This window comes from Chaetodon auriga, chromosome 1 (genome assembly GCF_051107435.1).
Source record: "Chaetodon auriga isolate fChaAug3 chromosome 1, fChaAug3.hap1, whole genome shotgun sequence".
In the NCBI taxonomy this organism is placed as follows: domain Eukaryota; kingdom Metazoa; phylum Chordata; class Actinopteri; order Chaetodontiformes; family Chaetodontidae; genus Chaetodon; species Chaetodon auriga.
This window is the reverse complement of record NC_135074.1, coordinates 14,077,735-14,090,205: the sequence shown is the minus strand read 5'-3', so window position 1 is coordinate 14,090,205 and position 12,471 is coordinate 14,077,735. Positions and strand designations below refer to the sequence as shown.

The window sequence follows — 12,471 nt, the reverse complement described above, 5'->3', positions numbered from 1 at the left end:
CAATTTTTAATAGCAGCTACGATCCCTCTCAGGCCACAAGCTGTGTGCGTCTGTGTCATGAGTGAGCATGTGCAAGTGCATTTTCCACGGGCATTTGTGTGTCTTCATGCCTATCTGGGTGTCTGTGTGTCTTGTATCTAAATGAGTGAGTGAGTCTGTTATGGGAATCCAGTAGCCACTTTGTTCCACCTTGTAGCTGAAATATTAATGCTGTCAGTACTGGCAGGGCTGGAGCATGAGACACACGCACATGTACACGCACGCATGTATACACACACACACACACACACACACACACACACACACACACACACACACACACACACACACGCACACACACACACACACACACACACACAGAGTCATGTTTCCATCACTTTTGGGGACATTACATAGACTTACATTCACTTCCTGGACACTTACCCTAACCTAACCGTAAGCGTAACCACTACTTGCCTTACCTTAACCCTAATCCTCAGTCTAACCTTAGCACAAGTCTTCACCCTAAAATTGTTGTCTGTTGTTATGGGGACTTGTGTTTTGTCCCCATAAATAAGGCGGGGCCCCACAATGTGGTGGGGTGTTGCACAATAGAGAAAGAAAAACTACATTAATTCACATTTGGTGCAATCGTTTATGTATTTATCAAGTATTTGGGATTTACTTAAACTGCAATGTCCATGTTCATTGCAACAAAATCACAGTGCAACATGTGGCTCATAGATGCTTTCTTAATAATTTATCGACAGCAATGGAGGCCAATAGAATGCCTTTATCTGGTCTTTTTTGTGGAAAAGAAAAAAACATCCTTCCTGATCCTTTTATGTTGTACACTGAGTGAGAGCAGTGACATTTTGTTGAACATTACATTTTGCCAGTGTGTAAAAATCTGGACTGTACAGTGATATGCTACTCGGTTTTTTCTGGTAAAGTAGAGTTTCTTTAGCTAATATATTGGCTCAGCCTTGTTGAATTACACATAAATTCAAGCCTCGGAGTTGCAAAATCTCTGCAGTAGCTCCAACTGAGACCAGCCAGCATGGATCTTACAATACTGTGATCTGAGCTGGAATGAATAAATTAGTTAAAATTAGAATTGATCCGAAGCCTGAACTTTCTATTCCCATATGGTATTTGTATCTATCTCTCTGTTCATGTGTTTGCAGAAATGTGTGTTTATTCAGTCTTTGGGAACCAATTAGAGCTCAGTCTTAGCCTCTTATTGATTTTCCAGCCAATAGTAATGAAGCACTGCAGTGGCGGACTATTGAACAATCTTCTCTCAGCTTAGGGTTGTTTGTTGCTGTTTAGCTGAATTCCTTTACTTAAATTGGCTCAAAGGTTTCATTGTGCCTGAGTGTGGTGTGTAGAGAGGAGGGACATGGAGCTCTGTATCCAAGAGAGTTTATTAAGGGTCAGGTCAGTTTCTCAGGGAAAAAAAAGGACTTCTTGCCTTAACATCTGCCATCACATGTACCCTATAGCATGGAAGTGAACCCCCCAGCTTCTCCAGGCCTGACCAGCAGACCTATATGTCGGACACAGTGGTGTTCTTGTTAAAAACACGCACGGCCAACGCTTTTGTAGGTTGAACCTAGTAATCGTACATTCTTAGATACACATTACGGCAGAGCACAGATATCACTTGTTCTGCAAAGCAAGTAGAAGTGAAATATTCCCACACGGAGTTGTGGAGAAAAGTCAGACACTCACTTCTCTAGCATCTCTCCCTCATTTGTGTTTTTTTTTTCCTTCGGTCTTCGTTTCAGCGGCTCAGCCCCTCACATCAGTATTCACTGCAGCGTGAAGTGTGAGAGAAAAGAGGGAGGTAGAGAACGGATAATAGGAAGAGGCTGTGATTTGTCTTGTCATTTGTTCTGAGGAAGGGAGAGAAAGTGAGACAAGGGGAGGAGGAAGAGGAGGCAGAGAGAGAATGGAGGGAAGAGAGGGAAAAGAGTGGGTGGACAGCGCTATCGAGCAAATAAGATGTTTCTCGAACACGGAGAGATTGAAGAGGGGAAGGGTCCATCGGTGTGTGGAGGTGGGAGAGAAAAGAGGGGAGGATGACAGGGATGAGGGATCAAGAGAGAGGTGGACAGAGTGTGAGATCACTGCGGGACTGGTTTGTTAGTATCGGGAGAGTTATAAGTGACCTATTTATTTCCCTCTCACTATTTTCCATCATCTTTCTTTTCTGCAAACAAACACCACTAACCCTTCCTGCTTTTTCATTAGACGAACAAAGGGTCCCTGTGTTTCCCTTGCGTATGTGCACCGGCATGTCACAGTGGCTGCAGCACTTTGCAACATGTATTGATTCACCAGTGGAACTAGGCCAAGGATCCTCTGAGAATATGATGGGTGTGGGTTTGATTACACATGCAGACACACAGCTGAGCTGGACTCGGGTTTAAACTTCCAGCAGAGTGTTCAGCGTCACAATCAAAATCATAGCCAGAACAAAAATGGCATCTCTTAAAGCTGGTGTAAATGTGCTGATGCATCGGTTTCCCTGATGCTGTTTGGTGGTTATCAGCACACAAGGCTGACTGTTTCAAAAAGGGGGAACTAAAGTTAATGACCCCATGTATGACTCTTTCCATTTCACACACGCCCTCAAAATTTTGACAAACAGACATCGAAACACATTATGGCTCCATTTACACCTCAAACACACACACACACACACACACACACACACACACACACACACACACACACACACACACACACACACACACACACACAATGGCAGCCCTCTTACCTTGCACACTCTTAGACATAAGGAGGAAATGGACTCTCAGGGGGGAAGACTTTATGAGTTACGCCTTGTAAAGCGTGCAAAGGTAAAATCCTTCCCCCCAGGCTCTTACTGATCTGATGGGCTCTTTTATTGGGGTCATGAGAGGGCAAAGTACTGAATGTGTGTGTGTGTGTGTGTGTGTGTGTGTGTGTGTGTGTGTGTGTGTGTGTGTAGAGCCATGGAACTCTTGACCTAACATTAAACCACAGCGTCGTAGTCTTCCCAGGTCACCAAGGTTACATATATATTGTAGTCAGCTGGCATCTCAGTTTATCTCACGCCCTCATCTATGGACACACTTCTAAAATTATACACTCATACAATTACCTTCTCTTGAAAAAGACTTTAATCCAAACACTCTCTCATACACACTAACTGACTGACTGACTGACTCACTCACTCACTCACTCACTCACTCACTCACACATTTTATTGAACCAAGTCTCTTAAATGGCCCGTGGTCATTTAATGATGCAACCAAAGGAAAGCCTGTTAATGTGTTCTATTAGGTGTGTGTGTGTGTGTGTGTGTGTGTGTGTGTGTGTGGCAGACAGAGAGAGAAAAGTGTGCATATAAACAGCAGAGCTCTTACAATGTTATTTGTCTTTGTGCCTTTTACATGGCAGTATATCAGTTACCAGCAGGCTTTTAGGCTTTTATTTTTTAGGAAACACTTGTCATTCCAGGTGAGTTTGTTCACTCCAACGTGACCTTGTTCTGGTTGCCTTTGGTGCTTTGCCCAAGGACCATGAAATAATTTATTGCACATATTTTGCACCAAAAAGGACACAGATTTCTTTTTGCTTTGTATACGTATGTTTTTGATCTTACAGCAGTGCAGTAATGCAGCAGAGGACAATTAATTAATGATCCAATTTACAAGAGAAATAAAGCCGTGCTCAAACTATGACAGACACTATATGATCTATAATTAGTTTTCTTTCTTGTCACTGACCCGTGTTCATTGTGTACCCATTTTCATTTATGACCACGTCCTTGTTCATAGCTAATGGGTCTGTAAGTAAATAAATACACAGCTGAACACACGAACAGTCTTGCCTTTATTCGGTGAATGCTCCATCTGCGAGCGCAGTGGGGTTTGGAGTGTTTTGGGATTACTGTGCAATTCGTAATCCCATGGTGGCATTTAACTGGAAGCGCAGTGCAAAATCACACTTCAGACGATGATTCATCTGCTCTAACAAGCACAAACAGACAAAAGATCTCTCCTCCCCTCTCCCCTTCCCTCCGAGGAGCCACAAAAACAGAGCAGTCTTTTCATCTGCCCCGCACGTCTGAGCCCTGTGCAGTAGACATATGCTAAAATCAAATAAAAATAGATATCTAAGATTTTAGTTTTTATTTGTCACTGTACACTTTTAGGTCGAGTTTGCACATATTTAGTAATGTAACAATGTAGTATGACTATCTGTGAGAGATGTCAGGACTTTGCAGAGATACTGACTCCACTTGCACTGTTATCCCGCCCTCCTTTGATTCTCTATACCACCTGCGTAGAGGCAGGGCACACACGGATGCTGCAGCCTCATTCAGGGTTTGGATCTTTTTAAAGGATGCGGTCCGTACGTTTGTGTCCTTTCGAGGACTGAGGGACAGACTGAACCTGCAATGTCTCCCCAAATGAGACAGTGCAGTCTCACAGAGGCCAAAACTAATGATGCATTCACGTGGTTTCTGTCAACCCAGAACGTCAGGAAGGTATAGGATGAGGAGGTGATGTCTTCTGCCTGTCAGCTGCTTTGCTGCCTGTGGGACATTCAGGTCTTTATAACTGTCATGAGTTAAACTGTCTTGTCCAAAACAGTCTTGCTATTTTGTGCCGAGAAGAAGTGTGGCCCTCAGCAAGAGCTGGAGGTGTGGACATGCAGACACACAGAAAAACTGAATAGTAGCTGCACCAGCAAATGATCTTAGTGAAATAATACCAGAAACTTAGACCACAAAGTCTTATAAATTCAAGTTTTCGCAGGCTAAAAAAATCAATATAAAATGCAGAATTCATCCAATGCCATAGTGTAAATATCAAATAAGTCTTTGACGATCAGGGCGGTTCAGATCAGTGTCTGACACAGTTGGTGTGGTAAAGACTGAATCTACAAAGCACTCACTGCTCATGACACTCTGCTTTAACCATGCGGCTCTCCCCATTGTCAGAATGGAAAATCTGTGGTAAATCTTCAGGATAATCATGTAACAGGAATAAAGATTTAGAGATAAAAATGGTGAGAGGAAGGCAGACAGACTGAATCAGAGAGAGATACAGGCAGTGAGAGATCAAAAGAACGAGAGAGACTAAGATTAATTCATCCAGGTGAGCCAGAGGAGGAGAAAGAGAGCAGTGATAAACTGTTGGGAAGTCCCTCAAACTTTACAACATCTTCACCGAACACAGAAAAGGTTGTTAATATGTTAAAATGTTCTGGAACTCGCTCAGATTCGATGACGCAGCGCTTTGCTTCCTGTGATATCAAAGAAAACAACAGCAGCTGTCAGGCGGTAAATTGCGGCTGCTAACAGTTTGTGACAAGAGTGGGAGGAAAGGAAGAGCGAGAGGAGGAGAGAAAGCCCAAACAGGATTCCTGCACTTCAGGCTTTTGATATGTGGCAGTGAGCTCAAGGTAGAGAGGAGGGGTGAGGAGAGGAAAAGGATTTAGGATAGAGGGAGAAAGAGATAAGGAAAGAGTGACGGTTAAAGGAGGAGAAGGGAGGAGGGAGAAGAGGCAGAGGGTGAATAAGATGATAAGAGAGGGAGAGGGAGCATGTTCATATTCACCTAAGTCTTAAAAGAACCAAAAAAGCTGAGTGTTGTGACTCTTTGGGAGGTTTTTGGCACGGCTAAGGTGCAGAGGATGCTCAAATGCCTTCTAGCAACAACACCTCAGGATTATCAAATGCGTTCCTTGTTTCACGTCGGGTGGGTTTCCTCAGAAAATCTTTCAGTGCCCTGAAAGTGTGAATGGGTGCAAGCAAGGAGTGATGCCAGTGTGGGAGAAGTGACAGAGAAAACCATGACAAAACGAAAGCTTGATCAACAGAGGAGCACAGCACTGAACACATCAGGAGACGAGGAGCTCAGGAAATGATCAAAGACAAAAAGGATCAGTTTTTCTAGCTCTAACTTTTAGCTCTCACTTTAGTACTAGAAAAATCACAAAACCAACCAGTGCTATGGTTTCGGTTGTGTGAATCGTTTTAATGGGAAGATGTTCTCTTGAACCTTTGCATCTGTATCTGTGTTGTGTTTTAATATAAAGGATAAAGGAGCAGGTGTAATATCTGAACATCTGTTTTCTGTGTCTTACCCTCAGGTGAAAGTGATGGTCCGTGTGTGTCCAGTGTCCCAGTCAGATGCAGCTGAGTCCAGTTCTTTCCTCAAAGTGGATCCCAGGAAGAAACAAATCACCATCATGGACCCCTCAGCCAATCAGACACCAAGCGCTCCCTCCCAGAAAAGGGCGGCAGCCAATCAGGTCCCTCCAAAGATGTTCACCTTTGATGCTGCGTTCCCTCCTGATGCATCACAGGTAAGAGAAAAGATTAGAAAACAAAGGACTTGTGATTTTGAAATAAAGTATTTCATGACATTAAATTTACCTAAATAAAATCCAGTACTGAAGGAATACTTCATCTGTAGTGAAAAATATGAAGGTACAGCCAGCAGCCACTTTTCTCAAAATGTCAAACTATTAGTTTAGAGCATAGAGTCAATAAAAAATGATACTGGAGCTGAACTTTCTTTGTATTTGCTTTCACTAATTTATCTGATGTGACTAAAATGCGAGTAGTATGAGAAACTATCCTGGAGTAATACATAACTTCTCTCAAGTCAGAATAACAGGATGCGTTCCCATCCCCTTCTAGACAGACTGTCACTCTGTGGTCCTTTATGGCTACCACAAAGGCAGTCACGTGAGATGTAACATGCTACATGTCAGCTAACTGTAACTTCTGTCTGGAGACTTTAAAATGTAAAAAACTGATATTTTGTCAACAGCAAAAGGCAAAAACTCGACACCAATGCTCAAATGGACCAAGTGTATCGATGTATTCAGGTATTCATGCTCTTCTTGACCCTCTTCCTACGTCTCTCCTCGCTCTGCTCTCTCTCTCCATCTGCCTGTTGCTAGGCGGAGGTGTGCGCGGGAACGGTTGCAGAGGTGATTCAGTCGGTGGTGAATGGAGCCGATGGATGTGTCTTCTGCTTTGGACACTCCAAGCTGGGTAACACTCTCTCACACACACACACACACACACACACACACGCATGCAGACTAAAAAATCAGGAGTGGCGAGTCGTCTTTAGTGTGTGTGTGTGTGTGTGCGAGCGTCAGTGTGTCAGTCTTTCACTTGGCCGTCTCTCCGCTGGCCCTCATCTATCAGAGAGAGAAAGAAAGAGGAGGATTAGTGTCTGCTGACGCTGAAAGCATTCTCAGTGTGCTCTGCCTGTGTTTCTGTCCTCCTTTCTCTCTCTCTAATCCTTCTGAAGCTGGTTTTTAGAGAAGCTGTCTTAAAAAGGGTCAGGACCCCTTACTGCACACTGCAACATGTCTGAAGCCACACACACGCATTGGCACAATCACCCACCACACACACGCACGCACGCACACACAGACATGTTCCTCAACCCTTGGTCAGCCCCCGTTGTGTTTATCCCTGTACATGCAGGCAGCATTATCCTTCTTGGCTCGTGATCTCTGTACATCCAGTTTTAAGTCCCCTTGACCTGCTGACAGAGGACAAAACCAGAGAATTTAAGTGCCGCAGTTCAGCAGGCAATACTTCTGTGTTAATGGCTGAGCTATTTACTGGAACACACAGTAATGAGGCTCTATGTAAAAACATGCAAACTGCAGTGCTCCCTCGCTGTGCTGCAGGGAATTTTTATTTTTGTCCTACTCATTTGTCTATTCAGTTAAAGAATAATTCTGTTTTCTGTTGTTACGAGCTGCGTCTTATTTTACCATCAGTTATGATAACTCATTTGAGTAAACATGGTAACATCACAACAACAAAAGACCAATGGGGCAAAGAGACATGAGCGGTCAATCGGACAGGTTGTACAGAAAGCACGCAGTGTGGACAGATTAACTAAGGTTCAGATAATATCTCAGTTTTACCTCCAGGTCAAGTGGTTTCTGGATTGTAAACCACTGAGCTGGAACGTTTGGTGGGGACCTTTGTTGAATGTCATACAGCTCATGTGGACTTTCCAAATGTTACTGAACCAAACCAAACAGAACTTTTGGTGTGTTTTCAATACTCAAAGCACAATTCTGATGACTGCATTACCAAATGTATCCACAACTCCAGAATGGCCTCACAGCCCAGCATTGTTCCTGGAGGCTGGGTGCAATCTCTAGTATGCTGTTAAAAGGCATCAAACACACGCTCACAGAGACACCACAGCTCTCCCAAGACAGTCACCCAGCGTGGCGCGCACATCCGACAGCCCGTGTAGATCATTGTTTCGCGTCTCGCCATGTTTGCATGCTTTCGTTCAGCCTTCTAATACTGACTCATGAAAATGCCGACTGTGTCATTATACATGATGATAATTCATACAGTATAATATGGCTGTGACTGGAACTGCCTAACACACCCACAGAACAGGCCACTTATTGTCGGGGTTTGATTGTGTTGGATGATAGGCATTAACTGAATGTTCTGGCTTTAATACTGCAAGTGCTTTTATATGACTGAGAAATCCACCAAAGAGAGTTTGCTCTTTCAATCAATTTTACTGTTACATTAATGCTATGGAGCCGCTCTGACCTTGCTGCCTTCAGTATAAACGGCTGCCGCTGTAGCAGCGGATGAGATCATTCTTTATGACGTAGCTCACCTAAGGCCATGGATCATAATGAGGCTGCATTATAACACTATTACCTTCTTCCTAATTAAAATGGGGAAAGTAACACAAGGAGCATTTGTCTTAGGCCCCGTGGCCCTTGGCTGTAGACACATATGTGGATGCACACAATTCTACACACACACACACACACACACTTTCAAGTAACCAGGATCTCACTGAATAGGAAAAATTCCAGAAAGTCCAAATTATTCTGAAATAAATGGATGTACTTCAGGAAAGTACTACTAAGTACTAGTAATTGAATCCCCTGGCTTTAAGTCATGTCGGATGGATTTTGTTATTGGATTATTGGCCTTGAATGAATCATCTCTCCGTAACGATGTGTGTGTGTGTGTGTGTGTGTGTGTGTGTGTCTTTGAACTGATGATATAATGCTGTCTTGTCCTCTCACACTTTCTCACCCTGTTCACTTTCTCTCTGACAGCATCGGCAGCTCTGCTTGATGCGACCAATTACTGGGAATATACATCAACTACACAGACATGGACACACACACGCAGACATTGCTTTATAGCCTGTAGCGTCACTGTGTTGCAGTGTTGTGTTAGTCAGTGGAGCAGTCAGCTAGCTGACCACGTCTTGACTGTCTGCAGTCGTCAGAACAGAAGGAAACATTGTGAAGCCACACATACACCTACCTAGATGTGTAATTTAAGACTCTCTCATGTATGTGCAGTCCTGAAAGGCAAAAAGAGAAAGGGGGGTTGTTGAAGTGCTCTGTGGTTATGGTAATGATACTAGATACAGTAGAGCCATTATGACTGAGGGAGGCCTTCTGATTTGTTAAATAAAAAGAAATCAGCTGGTAAATCAGTTGAGTCAAAGTAAATGAGCCACTGTTGCTTTGAGCAAGCTGTAAAATGTAATGCATTCTTTAACATTACAGCAGTTTGAGGTTTTATCTAGAATAGTCTGCGCACTGTGCTTTAGAGAGCCTTAAAAACCCTCATTTCAACACCAGATAAACACTTCTATCATGGAGTACGTAAACCTTCTCCGACACCAAATACAACAACAGTTATTACAACATTTTTGCGACAAATCATGAAAAGCAACTTTGTTTTGACGCTAAGTGTAGACGCTCCAGGAAACATGGAAAGGGAACAATGTAAAATTACAGTGTAGGTGACAACCTCCCCTCCGTCCTATCTCTGAACAAATGTGAACACATTTCTCTACCCGGCGTCACACACGCCCGGCTTTTGATGTCCTCTGCTTTTGTGTAACTGTTCCTGTCGATGTGATTGTTGGGTTTGACATATGGCTTTGTGTAGGTGTGTGTTTGATCCCCACCTCCTGACAGCCGGAGCAGGTGTTCCTGAGCCTGTACCTGTGTGTGTGTGTGTGTGTGTGTGTGTGGAGGGGGTAATCATCATCTTGTGACTCAATGGGGACAGATCTGGAGGTTCACTCAAACACACACACACACACGTCTCTTCTTGTGAAGCACTTCTTTGCTTGGAGTCTTTTTAAGGATGTTCTTTTTGATATACGTCTCCACCTTTTTCTGCTAACCTTTTCCTATTTTGTCTTTCTGTCTGTCTCTTCCAGGTAAATCCTACACAATGATTGGCTGTGATGACTCCCTTCAGACTCTGGGTATAATCCCCTGTGCCATCTCCTGGTTGTTTAAGCTCATCAATGAGAGGAAGGAGAAAACAGGAGCGCGCTTCTCCGTTCGAGTCTCTGCAGTCGAGGTGAGTGTTACTGACGAGACCTCAATTAGAAACATCCCCTACAGAGTTAAACTGGTGCCATTAGTGATACAGACATTTGAGAAAGGAGGCCACTAAATAGTAGTGGCATTAGCTGTAATGCTAGCGATGCAGTGTCTCCCTCCCTTCCAAGTTAGATCTGACCAGATTGAGTCACGTGTGTGTGTGTGTGTGTGTGTGTGTGTGTAGGTTTGGGGGAAAGAGGAGAACCTTAAGGACTTGCTGTCTGAAGTTGCTACAGGCAGTTTACAGGATGGACAGTCACCTGGAGTCTACCTGTGTGAGGACCCCATCTGTGGCATGCAGGTAGGTACACACACACACACACACACACACACACACACACACACACACACACACACACACACACACACACACACACACACACACACAAACAGCTGCTTCAGATGAACAGCATAGGGACTTATATCAATATGCTTTACCTTTGTTTGTTTAGCCTCAGGCAGGCCTCTGTTGTCTCAGCTATTGTTGGATGTGCACACACACACATTCTATTAGCGTCCCCTTTCTTCCAAAATAAACAGGACAACTTTTAGAACACCGGGTTCATTTATTCATTTGTTTTACTTAAAATATGGTTAGTGCTTCTGCCGGGCTAAGTCGGAATCAAAGAACAGCGTCAAGTACAAAAGACGTGAAGACACAAACACAAATGGAAGAAGAACACGAAAAAATGCTGCATTCTGTTTGAATTTTGCATTTACTGATTGCTAAACAAGCCACTCTCATCCCCATTTAATTATCATCATCATCTGTCACTGTAAGGCAGAAACTACAAAGCAGTCTGAGTGGTGTGTGTATGCAGAAGAGTGCCAAAAACGACTGAGTGACAGAGGGCGAGCTAGTGTGTGTGTGTATGTGTGTGTGTGTGTGTGTGTGTGTGTGTGTGTGTGTGGCTTCAGTTATATGTTTATAGGATTACAGGGTCTGATAAAAGAACATCTGTGTAATCCTTAACTAATCTGACATAATCTCATCAGTAATGATATCCTGCAGTACCACACTCTCTCACTCTCTCTCTCTCTCTCTCTCTCGTACTGACTCGCTCTCCCTCTAACTCATCTCTGCTTCCCTCTATCTCTGTCTCCCATACTTGCAGGCAAATTATAAAATGCTCTCTTTGAATATGTCAATCAGTCCTCTGGATGCAGAATGCTCATAGTGCATAATCTTATCAGTGTTTGGACACTTCCCTCTTGTCTGGCTGTCTGTCCTTCTTTATTACCCCTACATGGGCAATATTCACACAATTTCTCCTCTCCCCAAACGTTTTCCAGCTCCAGAATCAGTCTGAACTGCGTGCGCCAACCCCAGAGAAGGCAGCCTGGTTTCTGGATGCAGCCATAGCAGCTCGCCACAGTAGCCAGCGTCCCAACATCACCGAAGAAGAACACAGGAACTCACACATGCTGTTTACGCTACACATATACCAGTATCGCATGGAAAAGACAGGCAAAGGAGGGAGTAAGTTCTGCTTGTCCTAACACTGTTATTACATCACTGTTATCATTGGTGACACATTTTCTAGTGTAATTGTTAAAATTACAGCTAGTTGTACTGCTGCAGATACTACAGTACTTGTACTCTTGTTGTTATATCACACATCGCCTGCTGTGAGTCCTACACCTGATGATCATAGCAGGAGAAAAGCAGACACAAACATGCTGTTTACTGTTAAACTAATGCTTCAGCACATGGATGACAAAGCAAGGAGTGAGCGAACACAACAGAAATAGACTGATCATTCTGTGTTTAGATTGATTCACACATGCACTCATGTTTAAATAGTAACTGGCTGACAATGTACAGAGTTTCACGACTTGCCTTCAGCGATGTCTCGCTCACATAATTACATTTTTTTAACAGTCTTTAGAGAACTTGCTTTCCAATTACGTTGAATTGAGAAAAACAGTTTATTGTACACTTCATTATAGCTGAATGTCTATATTGAAGGCTAAATTCAATAGTTGTATATCATTTATCTGGTCTATGCTGCTGAAAACACAACCACAGAAAGTGTTTGTTTGTTGATGTCATAG

At 43.4% G+C, this 12,471-nt stretch overlaps 1 protein-coding gene across 1 annotated transcript in view; it reads left to right on the top strand.

Moving 5' to 3' along the window:
- The window catches only part of kif26ba (kinesin family member 26Ba), an 82,588-nt gene that overhangs the window by 50,376 nt on the left and 19,741 nt on the right, over positions 1–12,471 (top strand). Inside the window, exons 6-10 of the mRNA XM_076722955.1 lie at positions 6,133–6,348; positions 6,952–7,045; positions 10,248–10,393; positions 10,601–10,717; positions 11,710–11,896. Of these exons, the coding sequence (XP_076579070.1) occupies positions 6,133–6,348; positions 6,952–7,045; positions 10,248–10,393; positions 10,601–10,717; positions 11,710–11,896 (760 nt within the window). The remainder of the gene's footprint in view (positions 1–6,132; positions 6,349–6,951; positions 7,046–10,247; positions 10,394–10,600; positions 10,718–11,709; positions 11,897–12,471) is intronic.